The 21,704-nt window shown below is 40.0% G+C and overlaps 2 protein-coding genes across 5 annotated transcripts; one reads left to right on the forward strand and one right to left on the reverse strand.

Annotated features, from left to right (window-relative positions):
• Position 1: 1 nt before the first annotated feature.
• Positions 2-12,508, reverse strand: LOC146573996 (phosphatidate phosphatase LPIN2). Of its 4 annotated transcripts, none has more exons than XM_085273519.1 (20): positions 12,443-12,508; positions 8,171-8,371; positions 7,982-8,077; positions 7,648-7,889; positions 6,810-6,917; positions 6,577-6,685; positions 5,711-6,467; positions 5,514-5,607; positions 5,149-5,336; positions 4,971-5,064; positions 4,787-4,856; positions 4,553-4,645; positions 4,310-4,368; positions 3,782-3,932; positions 3,531-3,679; positions 3,263-3,349; positions 2,890-3,042; positions 2,382-2,586; positions 2,021-2,124; positions 2-1,303 (listed from the first exon to the last, which is right to left on the reverse strand). In XM_085273519.1, exons 2-20 carry the CDS (start codon positions 8,360-8,362, stop codon positions 1,153-1,155), a joined length of 3,102 nt encoding a protein of 1,033 aa, XP_085129645.1. In that variant the 5' UTR covers positions 8,363-8,371; positions 12,443-12,508; the 3' UTR covers positions 2-1,152. The 4 variants fall into 4 exon arrangements, with proteins under 4 accessions (XP_085129645.1, XP_085129646.1, XP_085129644.1 ...); XM_085273520.1 differs by having other exon boundaries at positions 4,310-4,365; positions 12,224-12,479; XM_085273518.1 differs by having other exon boundaries at positions 12,224-12,479.
• Positions 12,509-14,400: 1,892 nt separating this feature from the next.
• On the forward strand, positions 14,401-21,357 carry myl9b (myosin, light chain 9b, regulatory). Its single transcript, XM_085273523.1, has 4 exons — positions 14,401-14,554; positions 17,758-17,961; positions 20,222-20,383; positions 20,481-21,357. The coding sequence occupies exons 2-4, from the start codon at positions 17,778-17,780 to the stop codon at positions 20,654-20,656; spliced, it is 522 nt and encodes a 173-aa protein (XP_085129649.1). The 5' UTR covers positions 14,401-14,554; positions 17,758-17,777; the 3' UTR covers positions 20,657-21,357.
• Positions 21,358-21,704: the final 347 nt, after the last annotated feature.

Consider the following 21,704-nt stretch of genomic DNA (forward strand, 5'->3'; position numbering starts at 1 on the left):
ATGGAATTTGTTAGCTCTTTATTCGATTACTTTGTATTGCATTTTATTGTATTACAGATGTTAATGCACATTTTAAAAAAAATCCCACCTGGCAATTTAACCTCACTCTTGCAATAATTAATCTTTTAAACTGAAGTCAAGCATATCATTAAAAACAAATGACGACATGCGTATTTCTGCATACTTGGTCTAAACAGTAACAGCCGTATCCTCAGCTTCAATGCATTGCCACACAGTTTGAGGACAAAAGATGTGCAAGAAAATACAAAAAAATAAACACAACAGTGTCATCACAAAGTGGAACAGCTGCCTGCTCAACTGAAATGTAATTCGCTGTAGGTCTGAGGCACTCTCACTCATGTAGTGTACAAACTGTAATCTGCTTGCTTACTTTATATTTAGACTTGACAAAGTGGTAGTATTCTATTACAGCTTTCCATTCAAGGGGGTTTGCATTCACCCGTGTCAACTTTAACTTAAAAACACTCCATTAACAGTCACTGCAGATCAGGCAATACCTCACGAGCTACATCCAAATGAATGGAAACCACCTCTAAAGTAAAGCATTTTAAACATGTGTTGAATATATATTTGGTTTCTGAGCACATGTAGCTGCAATCTACACCCAAACACTCAAATCCATAAGACATTTTCAGCAGCACACAGTCATAAATTCTCTACAATCTTCTTAGAATAAAGGACAACACATTTAATTTAATGTTTTGGAGGGTTTAGGCATCACACATCTAATAAAGTTCAGTTTTATATCTGTACAGGTTCATAGCTGATGTCTGAGTTGTTGGGCCAATAGCTAAATATTATATTTTTGTGCTGCTGTAACACTGGTACACAGTAACAACAAGTTCAAAACAGTTCAAGGCATATGTTTTCCTGTTGTGGCATATTGATTGTAGTATAATACACAAACAGCAAAATATAACAGACACAGTCAGCAGTGCATTGATTGGGCTCCGCCTTTGAGTGCAGCAGAAGAAGAGAGAGCGGTCTCTTTATGTTTCAGTTTATTCAGTGGCTCATACACAGGCACTCCAGTTAACAAAGGCAACAGTCACTCAAGCCGGGAAAAACCTGGGAATATATGTGCTTGCCTTAGCTTGTGTATGTTTTGTGTGCGGGTTTGGCACTGCGTGTCTACAGTAGTGCATCCAGGTCCAGCTCTGGTAGAGGCTCCTTCCAATAGGAAAAACTACTGTAGTCAGGACAGTCAAGAACAGAGGATGTTCTGCCCTCAGCAGAAAGCAAAGGGAAGAAATGCTCCACCAACTCACTGAGGTGGCTGTACCTGCAAAACATGAAGGATTATAAAAACACAAATGAGAACACCATTAATATTTATATATGGAAGGTGAGGGGTCTAAAAAAAAATGTCCACATTAAAGATTACAGGCATGTTCTGAAAGCTGTGCTCCTGCGTGGAGAATTATCGTGTTAGTCATTTAAACTTCAATTATAGGTTTAAAAAAATATATAACATCTTAAATTGTTGATATTTCTTTTTTTTTTAAACAAGAGTGCTTAAAATCAGCTGTAATGTAAAATCAGATGTGTACTCCTTGTCATAAGCCAGAGAAATATCATCAGATGCATCATAACTCTAGTTCTTAAGCAGTCCATGGAAGAAGAGAGTATGTACTGAGAAAACTATCACACCGAAAGAGCAAAAAAATTGAAAAATAATTTAAGAAATGCCAAAGGATTTTTAACCACTGGACATCAATCCACAGATGGGTTATAACAACAAACCCAGATCACTGCTATACACAGATGTTTGGTTTTATTTACTTTTTAGCCTGTATTTTTTAGCCTTGTTCTTTTTAGTTTAAGCTCCTCATCCCCTAAAGAGCATAAACTATGCTTTTTAACTATTGCTTGATTTGTATGGTCTAATAAAACATGTGTAAAGTGTCCTATATCTACACATTTTGTTTCCCTTTTAAAAAGAAAACAGTATTGCTTTTCAGCAATGTAATTTCCCATCACTTGTCTCCTGCATACTTACGAAGACTTGTTGCCTTTAGTCTTCTCCTGGATGAGCTCTCCTTTTGGGTTGACGGTAAATATCCTGGTTTCAGGCACTCCAACCTGCTTATAGGCATATGCATCCTGTAAAAGTCCAGGCAGCAACAGACAGGAGTTTCAGGTTAATCTTCTCTTAACCTCTGCAGCATTTATGTTCCCCAAACTGTGCCATTGGAGCACAAATCAATAATTATAAATCATTATCCAATGTTTTATTCATTTCCACAAGCAACACTTTATTACTATATTTCTCATAATTTAACTCTACATGTGTTGCAATGATATATAAACACAGTCTTGTGCCAGGGGTTAAAATAACTGCCAGACAAACAGCTTAATACCTGGGAAACTTCAAATAAATGGAAAACTTCAAATACACTTGATGGTTCGATGCACAGCTGTGGTAAAAGCAGCCCCGTAGCATTGCTTACATTAGTCCTGTTGCCGAAAGCTGCGTAGAAAGGCTGTCTGTGTGGGCTGAACAAGTCCCTGATGTCACCGAGGCAGGCGACTTTAAAGACCTCCGGCTTCTTCTCAATCACCTCTCTGCACACATGGTTTACAGTTAACTCATTCACTGCCAGCCATTGGCAGTGAATGAGTTAAACCCATTGACTCATTCACTGCCATTGACGGCTATAGACGTCAATGGCAGTGAATGAGTTAAAATACACATCTGTTCAACTGATTGTCCCTTTCGTACATTTTTTGTCTTTGGCAATAGCTGAGCATTGGCAATTTGGCCACTAGGGGTCAGCAGTACATTAAAATACAATTTTATTTTCATTTTTAAACAGCTTCATGCTACATCTCTTTTCTGTTTAACAGTTCAGTACGAATATGTGGTACCTGTGCAGTGCTGAAAAAAGGCTGCTGGGAGCCAGCAGTACGGGGCCCTTGGGCAGGACGGTACCTTTGTCATTGACCCACTGCAGATAGTCTTTGGTAATAGCAGCCATACCTATAGCTCGTGCTGAACAATACAGGAACTTGTAGCCATTTCTGCAAAGAAAGCGACAGTGATATTAATTTTTCACTTGAATGTGGGAACAATTTATCTACAGTGGTTAAAAATGTATTAGACTACAAGGCAATGTAAGGTTCATGTCACAGCTGCCCTATATTAACCTTATTGGTAATCTCCAAAATTATTTTTGTACGTTTCTGTAATGTTTAAACTACAGGTACGATATTAAATATCATAATATTCAATTTAACATACTCGTGTATTTTGTGATAGAGTTTGGCGATGCCTTTGTGCGTCCAGTCTTTTCCAAACTGAGGTAGGATATGACCGAGAGCGTCAGACCTGCAGGAGACCAAAAGAGAAGACTCAAAATGCAAAAGAATGAGGCTGATTAAAAAAAGAAAAACAGACAGATGGAGTCTGCTGTAAATCTTTCTGGGGAATAGTGTATATTAATTTGTGCCCATAGCTGTTTGTTAATCTAAGACACTATAATTTTGCATGAAATCGTGTTTGTTCTTACTTGGTGATGGTGCCGTCTATGTCAGATATGATCACACGATCGTCCCAGTTCCACAGGTAGATAGCAGCCTCACAGCGACAGGTGCCCTGGTATTGTGTGGTCACACTGAACACCACCTTGTTAGCTCCTTCATGCAAGTTTAAATGCTCCTGGGTATGGGGAGGACAGTTAAATACATCCTAACATAAACTGATTGTGATACATAAGAATTTATCGAGGTGCATGAACATTTGTGCAAATTTATCTCCTACTATTTGTTTAGACGTCAGACGTAATGATTTGCGGTACATCTGGCTGATAGACTGAGCCGTGTTGAGGGTTTCTGTTGAAAGACTGGAAGAAATGACAGCTGTTCGCCCAAGGCCCGCTGCCTCATCACTGTCCACATCATCCAATGTCGCTCTGAAGAAACAATATTAAAATGTCGTGTCTAATTTGTTTGGCAATGGACTGTTTGCGAAGAGTTGGAGGCTGTTTTACAGACAACGACCCTTTGACTGCTTTGAGTCTATAAAAATGTTAAAAACTAGAGAACATGTACTGAAGCTTTGGATAGCTGTCAGCCACATTTAACATTTAACAACACAAAGAAAAAGCACTCGTCTTGTTGCTACAGTTTATAGATGGTTCTTTTAAAATTTGTGACTTGAGAATAAAATCTGATACTAGAAAGAGAAGGCCACAGAAGACAAAAACATTTTTTATGCCAAGCACAACAAAGACAACTCTGGAAGATATTTTTGCAACAATGATAGTTACTGTAATTAAAGGTGTCTTACTTTACTGTGGAAGAAACACTTGCCAGTGGCTCCTCTCGCTCCTCCTTTGAGTTTTTCTGCTGGGAAAAACAAAACAAACAAACCAACCAACATTGGCATCATTTTATCCGAGCTGATGTTGGCTGAAAAGGCTGCGTCCTCACAAGATATTATGTTTAATTTCTGCAGGTCCAGTGTGTTTTCTTCTGGGTACACTGTCAAAACCTAATAAATAACGACTGTGCTGAGTTCCTGAGCATCTACCTGGCTGCTGTCCATGTCTCTCCTTCTCCAGGAAAACCACCAGCGTCCAGATTTTTTGGGCATCTTGTCTTTCACCAGTCGCTCTATTGTACTCTATGGGGAAAAAAAGACAACAAATATATTCCCCCTGTTGTGATTATCTTTTTATAAATAAAATATAAAAATTGTACCAGAATATAAAGGAAGCTTCTTTAGGTAACATTTTTGTGGTTTAGTTTTAATAGAATAAAATACCTTTGGTAGGTTTTTCTGAAAGGACATCATTGACAAAACCATTGGAGCAGCCACTGCCCAGTTGTAATAGCTGTGAGAAAAGAAAGAAAAACAGCTAATGAAGAGTCATGGATATAAACCTGTTGGAGTAATAACATAGTGGTGACTTTAGAAATACATTATTATATACTTTTTAGAATCATACTTGGAGTTTATGCAGATGACAAGACTTGGATCCTCAATGATTCCTGGATTCTTGGCAAAATCCTGATATGTCACAAGGTGCTCCATAAACTTTTCTGAAGTAAGAAGGAATGCAGGAAATACTTTAACTTCAGCGGCAGACACTCTGCAGGCATCAGCAGCAGTTTAACCACACTCACCTTTCGTGATCTTGCTGGTGTTGCCTTCTCGTCCGCAAAGGGACATGCTGACGTCCATGTTGTAGGAGGTGTTATCTGACAGATACTCGGTGCCACTGTCCATTGCCCCACTACCCACTGACTGAGGCGACTGGCTTCCTGAACGGGAGCCCTGCTCTGCCCCGTTCTGAAACGCTCCCTCTCCCTCACTTCAGGAAACACAGGGATTTTAGGTAATTTAACTACACCTAATCAATACTCGAGCACAACTGCTGGATGATTGTATGTTCTTTCAATTTCAAACATTAGTTTATCATTTTCAATGATGAAGATTGGAACAGCGAGCTCAGTTAAAATAACTAAGTAACCTTAATGTGACATCTCACCTTTTGGGGAAATAACGTGCGGCCACCTCCGGGTCCAGCGTGGTCAGATCATCCAGGTAAATATCTGTTGGTCCTAGGTGGTGATTACGTTTACCTGTGACCAGTTGATACATTAACACTGATACACTGTAGACTGAGTACAAAATGAGGATGGAGTAATACCTAAAACAGCAGGAATGCTTAAAGAAAGGCTTCACCTTTTATCTTATCCTGTTGCTCTGCTTTAGAAGATGCTGCCGATGCCTCTGCAGCGGGCAGGCTGACCCCAGTATCTGTCGCTCCTGCTGACCCCTCACTCCCTCTGGGTTCACCGTTCTCTTCCCCTCCCTCAGAGAAAGGATCGATTCCACTGTCACCCTCATTCACAGGAGGGCTACTGCTGTAACTCTGCTCACTTTGGTCAGGTAACGCTCCCTGATGTTGTGCATTAGAGGATTTTGGATTACTTGGACTTGTTTCTAGGTCCGTGTGGTCTTTAATGAGTTGTTTTTGTGCATTGCTTGGTGTGGCCGCTTTGACCACACTACTTTCATTTTCAGGGCTAACTGGGCTAACAACAGTCAGTGTGCTACCTTTGTTAGTAAGGGAATCGGTGCATTTACTGACTGAATTAGAAGACAAGTCTCTGTTGGGCTCCTGTTCCATTGCAGCCTCAGAAGCATGAGGCATATCCATCGATAAGGCACAAGACTTGAAGACGTCACTGGAGGCAGACATGGAAATGTGAGTGTTTTCTTTGGATAAAGCAATGGTTTGCTTGTTGCGTCCGTCTAAATCGAGCGCGTGAGTCAGAGGTTGCGGTTTCACCACAGTGACCCTGCCCACAGTCCCACAGCTAATCACAGGATCGTAGCTCATGTCAAAGGAGTCTTGTCTTTTAATGGCGCGGAAATGAAAATTGTCGGAAGAAGAACCACCCTGTGAATCCACAGCCGTCTTCTCTGGTTGACACAGCTACGAGAGGGAGAGCAGGATAAGAAATATGACACAGGCAGTCAGTAATGACAACACAGGTACGCAGAAGATAGTACACTTTTGCATGTGTAAGCATATGTTGCCCTACCGTGGGAAAGCCTCCCCAGTTCCACTGCATCTGAGGACCAGCTGACTCTTGAGTTTTAACCATGAGTTCAGAGTCGCTCTTAGGAGAAGACGAGCGACTGAAGAACACACTGCAGCAAAGTACAAAGACAGAGGAGAAGGATCATAATTGCAGAGACAGAAAAAAGTGATGATATAACAAGCCACTGATGCAAACAAATGAATATGATTAGTAAGTTAATAGACTTGTCTCACTTTTCTGAAGGTGACTGCTCTCCATCTGAATGTGGATGAGTCTCTCTGGTCTGGGTGGCCCCAGGATCCTCATTTGCCTCCTCAGACAATGAATAGTACACCGATTTACTTGAAAACACACACACACACACACACACACACACACACACACACACACACACACACACACACACACACACACACACACACACACACACACACTTAACATAAAATACTGTTTCATCTTAAACCATCATTACAGCTCCACTGTTGTTTTAGACAAATATTGGGCTACATTACTCCCTCGGGCCGCTTGCATTGACAGTTCTACTGAAATTCATCATCGCAGCTCTATGGAGTTTCCAGCTGCTTTGTGCTCATTATTTTGTTCTGGCAGGTTTGGTCCTGCACACAATGTTTAAAGATGGATGACACGTTTAAATTCCATATCAGGTTTAACAAAACATGCTAATGTCAAGCAACAATAAAACCTCCTTCAAGCATGCCGTCTTAAACCCACGATTAGAAACTTGCTACACAATGAATAATTGCATTTTTTTAACCTGTTTCGAGAGACAAAATAGAAACTACCAGATGCAGAATGAATCCATAGAGAAGAGAAGTGTTCAACAGTGATTTTGCCTCAAACAGTAAATTAACATTTAAGCTAATATGAGTCATCTTTCAGCTGAAGTTGGAGAAGTCTCTTTACCAAAAGAATCTCAAGGATTAACCTTTATAAGCCATAACCATAAGTTCTAACAGACTCAAATTTATATTTACAAAAAAAGGCATCTTAAAGAGTGAATTCTTCTGAAAGATATACCACATTTTATTTTATTTTTTTCTGATGACTTACCTGAGTTGCAATTTTGTGGCAAGCTCCTCTGAAGGAGTACAGTTTTGTTGAGCATGATCACTTTCTCTCTCATCCGATGAGGAGCTGACCTCTTCTTTGAGGTGAGATTCGGAGCGCATGCGTTTCCGCCGCCGTTTCTTCTTGCGGGAACAGGACCCGGTTAAGGAGGAGCCCTCAGTGGTCTCCTCCATTTCATCTAGGACCTCAAGAGGTATTGGCGAGGTGCACAGATGGGCTGGCACCTGAGACAGAAATAAATAAACAATCGAATAAACTTAAAATGAATATAAAAGACAGCAAACATAAAAAAAAAAAAACATAATTTGGCGGTCACCTCCATATTTTCATTTTCCTCCACAAAAAAAGCTTCTCCATTGTCACCCAGCTTCATGTGCAGATCCACAGATTCTCCATTTATCTCAATGTCCACCTATAGTCACAGTAAACAACGGGCTCATCACAGGGACAACAGGAAGTCAATCATGCTGAAATTGAAATGACACAAATATTCCAAAACACTAACAATTTTCTCCTTGGAGCGCAGCACGCCGAGCTTGCCGAAGCGGACGTGAAATGGGGAACACTGGAAAGACCCATCGGGCTGTCGCACTACGACGACATCAATCCCTCCTGTGAGGGTGGCGGGGTTGAGGCCGCGGTACAGCTCCTTTACCGTCACAAACACCGTCTCTGCTAGCTGGTTCACAATATTCATGGTTTGGGACTAACAAAAAGGAAAAAACAAAAAGGAAGAAGTGAGAACCAGGGAGACCATGTGTCACATCACACCAAAAAAATAAATAAAAAAGTGTCGACTCTGCAATTTGAATTGTCTGTGGTCTGCACTTTGACCCTTAATTCTTGTTTTGTTTAACATTTTCAGCAGCAAGTATAGCAGGCAAAAGCCAGTACAGTCATACGTCCTATAGGCATTAAAATAATTAAATGACAAAGATAAAATTCATATTCAACCTGTAATATATCATCCATATGCACATATGTTACATTGCTAGCTGATAAAAAACACGTAGTTAAATGTAAGTTAACTGTCGTAATTAACTGGGTAAAGTTTGCCAAGAAATGCCAAGGAGCGAAGACTGATTTTAGAGAAGCGACCGTCTGAGATGGGTTAAAAGGACACTTCCAAACAATTCCTATTCCATCATTCTTCAGTGTGAAAGATTATTCACAAGTGGAAAACAAAGAGAGTTGCCAGTCTTGCCAGAAGTGGGCATCCAAGGAAATCCCCCCAAAGGTCAGATCATGCAATGATCAGAGAAACTAAAAAAAACCCAATAGCTTCATTTTCATTTTCGCCACTTTCATTTCGGACTCTGCAGGGCTCTGTTAGCATGTTAAATATTAAGATTCATGACAGTACAGTTAGAAAAAGACTAAACAAGTATGAGTTGTTTGGAAGGGTTGCAAGAAGAAAGCCTCTTCTAGGCAAAAACAAACATGGCAGCACAAATTATGTTTGCAAAGTTGTATTTGAACAAGTGACAAAGCTTCTGGAACAATGTCCTTTGGACAGATTAGACCAAAGTGGAGATGTTTGCCTATAATGCACAGCACCATGTTTGGTGAAAACCAAACATAGCATATCAGCACAGACACCCTGACACCAACTGTCAACTGATTTTGGGCTTTCCTTGCAAACAGGATTTGGACACTTGGATTTGGATGACCATGAACTCCTCTGTGTACCAATATATTCCCATGTCAAATGAGCCCGAGCTCACCAAGAAATCTACAACAAAATGAAAAGAATCAATGGTGCAGTCAAAGCACAGAACTCAACCTGATGCTTAGGAGAGCGAAATTATTGCTGTAAAGAGGAGAGGGCCAAAACCTTTTCACAATGATGCGAGAAACTGATAAAGAACAGAAAATGATTACTTCAAGTCACTGGTACTAAACAGGGTTCAGTAAGCTACTGGATCATGGTGCATACGTAGCTTTACACACACTGCTTCTGCACTGCTGAATAAATAATGACACTGTGTTATATTTTATGTTTTGTTGTTGTTTATCTGAGGATGTATTTACCTCATTTTAAGCCCCAATAAAGACTTATATATTTCCCAAACCTTAGAACTGAAAGAGGGTTTACTTTCTTTTTATCATGACTGTAAGCAAATATCACGGTAACATTTCTATGTGTAGTCATGATGGTCACAAGTAAAAACCCATTATACGTGATTTAACAGGTTCTAACATATTTGAAAACAACAGGAAAGGAATCCAAACTTTGTCAAGATCTACTTAAACAGCTCTGACTTCGTTTCTGCCTCCATCAACATCGCTGTTTTGGGAAATTGGCTTCTGTGGGATCTGTAAACAGGACTTCTACCTGAATTGGTCTTACAAGCCCTAGTGATGTTAATACAGTACATCTTCAAAGAAAGACATCAAAGCCTGTTGACGTCTTTTTCCCCCTCGTTTTAATAGGTAATCCCTGAAGTGCCGTATTTGATCCTGTAGCAAAGTAATAACGTAATAAAACAAAGGGCAAAAGTCGCACTTGGGGAAAAAAAACTAAAGAAAATGCCTAGAGTTATCTAAGTTAATACAGCTTGTGATGCTTTAAATGTTAACTTAAAGTAAGAGAAATGGTCGAGATGTGTGAGGATCCATCCATAATATTATCAAAAATCCCCCCAAACAGACTTTTTCTATGATTTTAACACTAAGAAGCGAAAAAATAACAGACAAAAAAATCAACAGAACACCTATTTATCATGTAGCAAACCGCTACACCTGTCTATTACCCATCTAAATTTCACATTATGCTAATCTCATGTCTTACCCACAGAGAAGGATGCAGACGGCCCCTCAACACCAGGCTGTGTTTCCCGGATCTCCTGTCTGCCATACGGCACCGCAAGAATCACTTTTCCAACAGCAGAAACTAAGAAACTTTGTTAAGACACTTTACCTCCATGTCCACCTGAGCAACCTGTCAGCTATGATCCCCCAGAGTGCTCGCCTTTCTCTTGAGGTCGCTAACCGCCCCACATTTGTCAGGCTACATTATTTTAACTGTGCAGCTACAAAAGTGTGAACAGTCGATTAGAACTAGCTAAGTGGAATCAGAACCTCCGCTTCTACCACTAATCATCAGCGATGACAGCAATCAAGTCCTCTCAGTTCTGAAGTTGAAAGCAAAAATATGGCAATCTGTGAGAGAGTCCCAGTATATTCACTCACACTATTGCTTCCGCTATCTTATACAATTTTCACAAGCGCACACTAAAACACACACACTGAATTCATACTTCCCCACTAGCTGTGCACATGACAGCCAGACCAGCACTTTCTAAAAGGGTCGGACAGGCTATTCACAGACGCGTGGCATAAAACCGCTCACGCGCGTGAACTGCTCGGCCACACAGTTTCTGGGAATGACCACAGCTCTCTGGCCCATCAGAGATGAGGGCACTCTCCAGCAGCCATGCTCTGACAGCACTGGAAAGCCCTTCACAATCCTAGCTCACTTTGGAAGAACTCAAGCAAACGACTTGCAAATCTGAATGGAAAACCCTGCCTGTTCTCCCTATGGAGGGAAAGAGGTAGGCCTAAGGGAAAAAAAGATGACTCTCCACCGTATGAGAATGTGTTCTAATATGTGCTACGCCCATCTTTGCACATTTTGTTTTCTGGAGGGTAGGTTTTGTACAAGTTAATATCTCAAAACTGAAACTGCCATCACATAGAGAGGAAAAAGGTTAAAGGTGCTATACATGGGTCAAATACCTGATCTGCAATTCACAGTGCTTCTTATTCATTCATAAGCTTCCTATACTCATCCCTTAAGTGAAAGACTGTATATTTCAAAGAATCACTGTCGTTAATGCCTAATTACTGAGGAATAACTTACCTTTAAGTAAATGTCATCTATCATCACGACCACTGATTCCATTCACAGAAACTGTCATCAGTTCATAAAACCCCATGGTTAGTTTAATGTCTTAGTTTGTTTGTCCATCAGTCCAAAAATGCAGATTACTTACTTTAAAGTCAACAAATTCTCACACTTGCAAAACCACAGCCGTTCACAAATGATTTCATCAGTTTTCCATCAGTTTGTTCTTTCTTTTGCTTTTACTGACCTTTGCTACCTCTAAGGCGCAGACATCGAAGTTGCCTCACCCTATCGCACATTAGCCTAACACACGTGTCATCTTTTCTATTCAGCGTTGCATAAAAAAATGCTGTGAAAGATCCATTACGTCAGATTTTATGATTGCATAATATTAGCACCATCCGAGATTCGCTCAAATCAGTCACCCACGGGGAACATTAACATATTACGCAAATAGTTGAATGCTTTCGACCGCGAGTTACTTTTGTAAACCAACAAACGATTTTAAGGTTTGTATTACTGACTTGTGTATATATTTAGTTAGATGGAGGTACACCCCTAAGTCAAACAACTTCCGCAAAGGTGTCTGGTACAGTCCAGCCAATAGCCACTCAAACTATTGAGAAAACACGTTTCCTCACACTTCAAACGCGCTAAAAATAAAAGGACCTTACACGTACTCTTAGCCTTACTGTGAAGTACTTCACCCACCTTCACTTAACTTGACCGGGAATTTAGCGCTGAACCATCTTCAGGACTTATCTTGTGAAGCGATGTGTCTCAGTTTCACAGCACAAAACAGTTTTACAAACTCACTAAATAACTCTGCTCCACTGGCTGTTTGACATCTTCTTTGACAGCTACGTGTATTACAGAGGCTTCATTCCTTCTCACTTCTTTAGAAGTAAGGTTTTAAAGGCAGTAGCTTACCCTTCGTGTTGCCTTTTAGATTGACAAGCCATCCATCCATCCTTCTTCCTGCACAAGTGCGCCTGCGCATGCACGACCCCAAGCCAACAAACGGCCAATGAGAAAGCTGGAAAAGAAAACATGACCCGCCTCCAATTTTGAATAGTAAACAAAGGCATCAGCGTTGGATGTATTCGCTGGGGATTTCAGTTGTCAGTGTAATAATAAATGAACATTTATTGTATGTACAGTAATTTATCAAAGCGATGGAATCTGTAAATAGTCTTTTGTTATCTTGCTGCTTAATGGCAAACGTTGATTTTAGATATTGATTGACAAAAACTCGAAAATCAGTCTCACAAAGTGTCAAAGCCTTGGAAACTGCACAAATTTTGACCCGAATCCATTATGAAATGTTACGTTTATATAGTTAGTGATAATAAATCATCTGAGCAGTTGCAGGAAAAGGTCTAAAGCTATGTAGCCTAAATACTTCTCTTAAGGTTCACATAACTGCTACTTTCCTGAAGTTAAGGACCTGAAAAGTACAGGATTGAAAAGATTATGCCGGTAATATGTTTATATATATATATATATATAGATAGATAGATATACATATTTTTAAGCATATGCTGGGGATAATTTCCAACCCTCTACCGATAAGCAGCTAAGAAAAAGGACAGATGACTGTTTCAAAAGTTATATTTTAAGATAAACTACAATTAATTAATTAACTTTAATGTTTGTTATTGACATCTTCATAAATGTACAATGTGAATCAACACAATTCATACGTGGCTTTTTAACATTTCAGAGATCATGACTAGACTGGTCCAGCAGAGGACATCGATGGACCTGCACTGAGATTCATTAACCTGCCTCACTTTGCCTGAAATCATTCATATCTTCAAGCTTTACAATGATCAGTCTGTAATTTTTATCCTAAATACAGAAGTTAATACCTTATATACACAGATTAAAACTTAAAAGATTACAAAAACAAATGAAAGTAGATTATGTTATGTTGATAAATTCCCCAAAGTAGATAATACATGTAAATGCAGAATATTGTTATTTTAGTAACACTTGGTAGCACTACCCTACTAAGCCCCTTTTTGTATTATATTCCACTTTTTAAATAGCATTCTATTGTATTATATTTTGATTATTACTTTAATTTACTTTGGTTTTCTGAGCCCTTTAATTTTGTGTAATTTATAGATTATTGAACTATTTTGTTTGAGTTGTTTTGTAATTTATGGAGCTATTCTACTTCATTTTAAGTTTGGTTGTGCTTAATATTTTGTCTGCTGTTACTTTTATATTAGCCAATCTGATTGTATCACAGAACTTCATTTTCACTGCAACAACACTGAAAGGACAAACAATCCTTTAAAACTTTGAAATGTTAAACCCACATTAATCGAAAAAGCATAAAAATATAATGCATTATGCAACACCAAACAAGAAACAATAAGATGTTACACACAGACAAAATATATTTCTCTGACAACAACCTGATAGAAACTGACAAAAAGTGAGGAAAAGGGGTTGTCAGACTAGTCTTCATAGCAAGCATTGTTCATGGACAGGATGGGTAGGCGACCACAAAACAGACGTTGCCTTAATGACATCATTCAAGGTGTTTCTTTTGCAGTCAGGCCTCTGTGGTGACCAGCCACACTGCCTATTTAAGGAAACCCACGGTCTTGCGAAAGAAACACTCCTTTCCCAAACGGCTCTGCAACTGCTCACAACTCTCTTTCCTTGTGCTTCCACCGCTCCACCATGCAGAGCCTCTAAATGTTTAGGCCCTTTTCTCTAAATAAGGCAGCCTTATCGTAGTTCCTGTCATTTCTCCCTTTTCCCCCAAACATCCCGAGCAGCGTCTGTGGCAGTAGCAAGCTGTAGCCTGTGCATTCTTTTGCCTTGTATGGAGAAATGGCCTGGCCTGGGATGTCTTTGTGCAGGACAGGCCAGTCTCTCCATTGGCTCGGATAGAAAGGGGAGGGACCCACTGGGAGTCTGACTCTTTGAGCAAACTTTTCAGTGCCTGCTTCTCTTCCCACTGCTGTTTCGGGGCCAGACAAAAGGAGTTTGAAGTACTCCCAAACATTTCTACTTGAAGGAAAGGTGAGAATAAAAGCTGTTTTTAAGCCTGGATTGAACAAATAGACAATACATAGCTTTAGAGCTGTTGTTTGGTGGGCCACAAGTGAATTTGATGTGTAGATTTTTGGGTACAATGCTCATCTGTCAGTGGCGAGGGTGAAAGTGAGGATACAGTTACAGGGAGCTGCTGAAATGGGAAACAAGGAAGGAGCAGTAGGAAATTTTCATCCCTTGATAAAGACAGGGAGAAACTTGAAGATGTTATTTATCTCAGAGTCTGAATTTGTGCATAAACTGTATGGATGTGTGCTTACTTCCATGTCATCACCAAGGCACATTAAACAGGGGAATTTCTGAATGCAGCTGACCCGTTTAGAGCCGTGTCATTCACACTGTCTTACACACACACACACACTCCTCTGATGATGTCTTTTTATAGGCGATGAGATTTCTCTTCACTCTGTTTGCTTTTGGAATTCCTGACCGTTGGCCTCTTGGTCTGCGCTTCAGTAATATTGACCTGCACGACCTGATGTAAGGCTGTGGGATGACAGCCTGAATGTTTGATGATAGCAGAGTGTGAGCGTGGGTGTCTGTCCTCGTTGGCCAGAGGGACAGAGAAGCTTTGTCACTCCTCGGTGGATAAAAGGGTCCATGGAGGAGCCGAGGCAGCCGGAGAACAAATACAATTGTTAACACAAGCTGAGCTGAGGCACGTCAGCCAAACGCTTACGTTGCTGTCAAAAATACTTGTTTTTTCAGCTTCTTTATGAATCATTGTTGATTCACTCTGTGGAGAATGCGGGAGTTTTTAGCTGTTGCTACAGCACCAGATACAGAGGGACTTGAAACCAGGTTCTGTCTTATTGCAGCTTAAAAATGTGAGCTATGACATAATCTCACTCTCACAGAGTCTGTCAGAAGTTTACATGGATCTCATTTCAAAGCGATATCGATGTAGAGATACATACCAGTGAGCCTCTCTCATTACACTGCAAGAATTCTATCAGTGAGGCCAAACAAGACTCCACAATACAGATAACGAATTTCCACTACATACCTCACATTGGACTGTTTACGCTTGAGCCACTTCATTTGAGACTTAAGCAAAGTGTCTGCATAATCCAAGCGTTTTGTGTTGTGTGAGGACTTTACCATCTAGGCAGGAGGGAGACGCTGTAATCAGGCGGAGGAATTCCTCTGTTCCTGAAACCATCAAGTAGAGCTATACACTGTTTTGTTTCCAGCTTCCTCAACGACTGAGAGATGGAGAATGGGAAGGCTTTGGGCCAATTGCACACCTTCCAGATTGCTTCATTTTTCTGGCACACAATGGGACTGAACCAGCCAAACAGTAGCCAAATGAAAGGAAGGATTAATCCAACACGTGTCTGTGATGAAAGAGGGAATGAGAGTGTGTGTGTCTCTGCTTCACTTGGCACACAGTTGTATAAACACCCTTCCTGTACCATTTTTAGCGGGAACCCAAGCATGCAGATCCATATCTGGATTTTTATGTCTTTATGTAAATGTTAGCCATTTGGAAACTTGGGGCAGAGCCTAGGTCGGACATCCTGATTTGCATTGGCAATAAAAATTCAAATTCTATCACAGTGCATTCATCTGTATAGAAATCAACACAAGAAGAACCTTTTTATATTTAGTTTTAAAAAGATAAAGGACCAGTTAGATAGGCAAACCTGTCTTCACATGCTTTTCGGTGAAGCCTTTTATGAATCATGCTGGCAAAATGCACAGGAGACGCAGAAATTTAAGACTAGCCCAGCCCTTTAAATACGATGACACTGTTACAGAGGCATTACCTTTTGTGAAAATGGAGCAGTGAAGAATGCACGTAGCCATTAAAGCATGCAATTAAATAAAGGGATTATAGTTCATTTTGTCTCAAAAACAAAAAACCAAACAAACACTGAATTGTGTTCACCTTTTCTGCACAGAGTTGTTAAGTACACACATTTAAACCAATGCTAAAGCAGTTTGGCCAACTTATCGACAGATTCATGTGAGGAGAAACTAAAAAAAGCTTTTCATATTATCTGAGCAGTTAAACAAAACTTGCTGTCTGCTGTGGAAATATGCACAGCCTACTGTATTTTTTTATTTATTTATTTATTTATTTTTGATGACTGAGAGCCGATATAGAGAACCAGCACATGCTGAAAGAACAAACAGTGTGTCTGTGCGTTGCTGATTGACCGTTACTGTACTGCTTTTCTATTTTCGTAATCATTGTTAGGTAGCATTTCTTGACACAAGATGTATTAGTCAGTGTTTGGGAAGTTTATTCTAGTATGATGTCTAGAACAGAAGAGTTGAAAATAAACAGAAATGCTCCCTTGCTATTGTTCTAATCACTCTAATAGAATCACATGACGCTGATGAAGAAAAGACGCGATGCTACATTCTGTCTGTTTTCTCAGGCTGCACAAGTTGCAATGAGCTGTCACTGACTCACTCTTGTATTTCACATCCTGTGATGAAACGTGTCTAATCTTATGGGAGCAGTCTCTTCCAGGGTGGCAATGGTCTGATCTATAAGGCACAAGTCACCAAAAGGTTTGATGGATATAAAAATTATGTAAATTATAGGCACATTATGTGGAGTTTGACACCATTATCCACATCATCATTAAACCATAAGAGAATTGGCATTATGTACATTAGGTGGTGTGTGTGGGGGTTGGTTTGTCATTTCTTTTCCTTTCTTTTTTTTCAGCTTGCCCCCATGCTGGTAAATTTCTTTCTCTCACTTCCCCTAGAGAGGGAATCGCAGTCTCGCTAAATGTCAGGTGCTGAGATGAGTGTGAAAATGACATGTCTTCACAGTACAAGCAGCAGCTAACTCAATCTCCTTCCAGAATTAAACCTGCCACTCGTGTCAGGGTCTGCAGGGATTTTCCATTTGTCTGCGCATGTGAGTGTGTTCAATTGTTTGATTGTGTTGGAGCCAACGTGCAATAGGATGCGGAGAATAGAGGGACAGGCAGGTTTGTGCAGGAAAAGAGTAGATAAATGTGGTCGAGTCCCAAAGAAGTACGACATCTTGAGCTGGGTAACTAAGGTGATGTTACTACCGCGTGTCATTAATTCACAATTCATTCGCTGTAAAAAAAAAAAAAAAAGAAAAAAAAAGACTGCTCTCTCTTTGTATAATGTCTTTGGGGGTTACAACGCTTTTATCTAATTTACGAATATGTGCACAGGTCCAGATCCAGACGCCACCATGTCGAGCAAACGTGCCAAGGGAAAGACCACCAAGAAGCGCCCGCAGAGAGCCACCTCCAATGTCTTTGCTATGTTTGATCAGTCTCAGATTCAGGAGTTTAAAGAGGCGTTCAACATGATCGACCAGAACAGAGATGGTTTCATCGACAAGGAAGATCTGCATGACATGTTGGCCTCTCTGGGTAAACAGTGTTACATTTATAGACGTGACAAAATATATACTACTAAACAGGTCACATTTTACTTGTAAGAGGAACTTCCCTTAGGAATTGAGGGCATTGTTTTTTCCACATTATAAAACTGGAGGATTAGCAAAACTGCAGTTCTGGTGATTGCCAGAGATGATGGTGATGATGTTGTCAGGGTTATTTCTGTTTTCCAAGTTTAGGCAGGGAGATCAGAAAGAGAGTGAAAAATTAGGGAATCAGAAAAATGTTTTCCAAGTGTGTGGAAGTTCAGCGCCAAAGTACTGGAACAGCCCTTTTAATACATATATATTAAGATATAAGACTGAGGCTTTAGCTAGTCAAATGTGCCTTTTTAATTAAAAAATAAATATGTTAAATAATCCCAAAATGAAGTGTAACATAGTAACTGTAACAGAGATCAAATACTTAAAACTGGGTCTAAATGCATTAGTTCTGACACAGTTTTGGTTACTGCAGTGTGATCGAGTCCAGTGCTTCGTCAAAAGAAATCAAATAGTAGCTGCACACTTTGCACTGCAGTACAGAACCAGTGCAAATGAGATGCATGGTAATCTGGGATCAGTCCATACTCTGTTAAGTTTAATAAGAAGTGCAAGTATGACAAGGTTGCCAACTGTACTATATTCAGAGATGGGCAGTAACGCGTTACTGTAATCCGATTACTTTTTTCAAGTAACGAGTAAAGTAAGGGATTACTATTGCAAAAACGGTAATTAGATTACCGTTACTTTCCCGTAGGAACGCTGCGTTACTGCGTTACTAAAACCGTGAATCTTTTTGCGAGAATGTCTCATGACAGTGACGTAAGCGAGTGCGACGTTCGTGGCAACAGCTGTGTGCAGATCAACAATGGATCAAATATCAAGTGCAGGAGAGAGTATGAGCGTGCAGCGTTTAAAGCGTGGAAGTACTGACCTTACTTTGAGTTTGATTCCATAAAAAGTGACAAAAACATTAGTGTCCATCGTGCGTGGGAAGAAAACTTCTTTTTACAGCAAAAACAACCCCTAAACTTCCAAGCAAGCACCGAGTGCGCTATGACGTAATGGGAAACTCACAGAGAAACTCGCGGATTCTTCCACTGACCGCTGCGGCACACCTGCACCAGGGCAAACCTCCGCCTACCCTACTCCTGCTTTACAGGTGAAAATAGAGCAAAAGGACCGCTAGTCTTTGATTTTATTTATTTACTGCTGTGTTTTACTTGCATCTATTTGAAAGACTGAGTGTAAACACAAAAAATATTTTATTTTATGTGCCGGAATGTGCAGAAAATAGATTTAAATGTTAAACTAATTTATTCAAGTCAGAGAATGTTGCATATAATTAAATGTTTTCTTGATGCATGAAGTTAAATACGGAGCCCCGCAGGGGACATGGGAGAAAAAAAATTAAGACGGACTTTTGCGAGATCCCGAGTTAGTTTTGCGAGATCTCGCAAAACTTTTAGCCGCATTCTTCGGATGGCGGCTTGAAGCCGACCGGGAGGTTGAGGCACGATGTGCCGGGAAAGCGGTGTTCCTCCCGGCTGTAGTAGGTCTCGACCTCCCGTTAAATTTTAAAAAGAGACTTTTCCATTTGATTACATTTTATATGATGGATTATGTAGAAAAATTAGAATTGGGCTGAAAGATCTATCGCTTTATCACCTATTCAGGTTGTAAATTGTGTTTTTAAAAAGTAACCAAGTAATTAATTACTTTTGAAAATAAGTAATCAGTAAAGTAACGGGATTACTTGTTTGGGGAAGTAATCAGTAATTAGTTACTGATTACTTTTTTCAAGTAACTTGACCAACACTGACTATATTAAAGACACTTTTGCGATTTTAGTCAATATACTTGTTAAATAGGATTTGCAACAGAAAGGAGATTCACATGGCTGAAAGTTGAATCAAATAATATACAGAAAACGTTGATTTTTAGAGGGGTGTTGAGGTGGAAGTCATTACCACTTCAAATTGTACATAAGAGTACGAAAGAATACTTGAAATGTTTATTAAAACAGGATTACCAAAAGCAGGAAAATGTGCAATTAAAATGGATCTTGGGTTGAGTATGTAAGGACCACAACAAGAATAGCAAAGACCTGTGATTCCAGGTAAACTAACTATAAGTGACACTTAAATGTTCATCCACACTTGCTGGTTTGGGCCGATTATTTCTTATTATCAGACAACAAGATGTTAATTCCTAGATGAGCGATGGATGCATGTGACGATATTCTTCCTCAGGTAAGAACCCTTCTGATGAATATCTGGAGGGGATGATGAGCGAAGCACCAGGGCCCATTAACTTCACCATGTTCCTTACCATGTTTGGAGAGAGGCTCAATGGAACAGACCCCGAGGATGTCATCCGCAATGCCTTTGCCTGCTTTGATGAGGAGGGATCTGGTGGGTCAATACGCATCTTGTACACACACGCACAAATCCCGTTTCACTCTGCCAGGGCTCGGATCATTAACTCCCCTCTCAATTCTCCACGTCCAAGGTGTGATCCACGAGGACCATTTGAGAGAGCTGCTGACCACCATGGGTGACCGCTTCACAGATGAAGAAGTGGACGAGCTATTTCGGGAGGCTCCCATCGACAAGAAGGGCAACTTCAACTATGCAGAGTTCACCCGCATCCTCAAACATGGCGCCAAAGACAAGGATGACGAGTAGAGGGAGAAAATGACTGCCTCTGGCCTCCCCCCTGCACACATGCTGCACCACAAATCCATCTGTAGCTCCTGTCTTTGTCAATCTTGCAGATTTGAAAGGAATTCATGTAGGACTGAAGTATATCTTTTATAAAATGGCAGAAATAAATTATTGTACATTTAAATACCTACATGTTTAACAAGGGTGGCATGTCTGAAGTAATTTGAGATCCACTTTTTTGTTTTTTACATTTAAACATCATTCCAGATGTTGCACCTGTCTTCATCCATATTGACTGCAGTTTTTCTGGCCTTTGTAGACAACATGATTGGATTTTGGAGATGCATTAAGCAGATCTGTGTATTTGTGCAGAGGCCATTTGACGTACTTCATACAATACCAGCCATGTTTACCTCTTCCTGCCAGTTAGCTACCACACCTGCGCAACTTGTCTCCTTTTCTGTCTAATATATATCCTTGTATGATGAAAACAGATTAAAGAAAAAAAAAACCTGACCTTTCATCATTTTTATTCGGTTTAGACAATCAAATGTGGTGCAAATATTTCCTGTAGTTGAAATGGTCACTAGGAATGGCAGTCAAAAGTGAGATCATCCTCCCGTCAGCTGGTTGTGTGTATTTGTTAAAGGATCGGGTATGTCTGTGTTGTTGAAGGAATTCAGTTTCGAAATTTCTCAGGCAAATAAAGTGAGTGGAGAGTGTGTTCGGCGTATTTTTAAAATATTGCACCATGCCTGCATTCAAACATTTCTAGCATTTCATGACAGCGCTTTTTTTCCTACAAAGCTGCAGTACAGTATTGTGCTTTACATAACTGCCAGATACTTAAATTGAGCTGGAATGCAACCAATAAATATTTACTTACAGCTACTTCATGTTGCAGCGTTAACTAAATAAGTACATATTCACTAACACATTTACTGACATGAATGGTTTTTGGTTGTTTTGTGTCTTTATCAGGGGTTTAAAGAGAATGTACCAGTTTTTAATAAATTTGATTAAAATGTAACACTTTTTTTCTCTGCTTGTTAGGCTGAGCCTTTGAGGT

The sequence above is a fragment of the Mchenga conophoros genome, linkage group LG5 (genome assembly GCF_057382185.1).
Source record: "Mchenga conophoros isolate Kocher_MC1m ecotype Shallow Benthic linkage group LG5, M_conophoros_male_GT1.1, whole genome shotgun sequence".
Classification (NCBI taxonomy): Eukaryota; Metazoa; Chordata; class Actinopteri; order Cichliformes; family Cichlidae; genus Mchenga; species Mchenga conophoros.

Excerpts from the sequence above, each read along its gene's own strand:
- LOC146573996 (XM_085273519.1), bottom strand. The coding sequence starts at position 8,362 with ATGAATATTGTGAACCAGCTAGCAGAGACGGTGTTTGTGACGGTAAAG. Across the intron at positions 8,078-8,170 it reads TGCGCTCCAAGGAGAAAATT|GTGGACATTGAGATAAATGG; the intron begins GTTAGTGTTTTG and ends CTGTGACTATAG. Across the intron at positions 4,857-4,970 it reads GTCATCTGCATAAACTCCAA|CTATTACAACTGGGCAGTGG; the intron begins GTATGATTCTAA and ends CTTTTCTCACAG.
- myl9b (XM_085273523.1), top strand. The coding sequence starts at position 17,778 with ATGTCGAGCAAACGTGCCAAGGGAAAGACCACCAAGAAGCGCCCGCAG. Across the intron at positions 17,962-20,221 it reads TGACATGTTGGCCTCTCTGG|GTAAGAACCCTTCTGATGAA; the intron begins GTAAACAGTGTT and ends ATTCTTCCTCAG. Across the intron at positions 20,384-20,480 it reads CTTTGATGAGGAGGGATCTG|GTGTGATCCACGAGGACCAT; the intron begins GTGGGTCAATAC and ends TCCACGTCCAAG.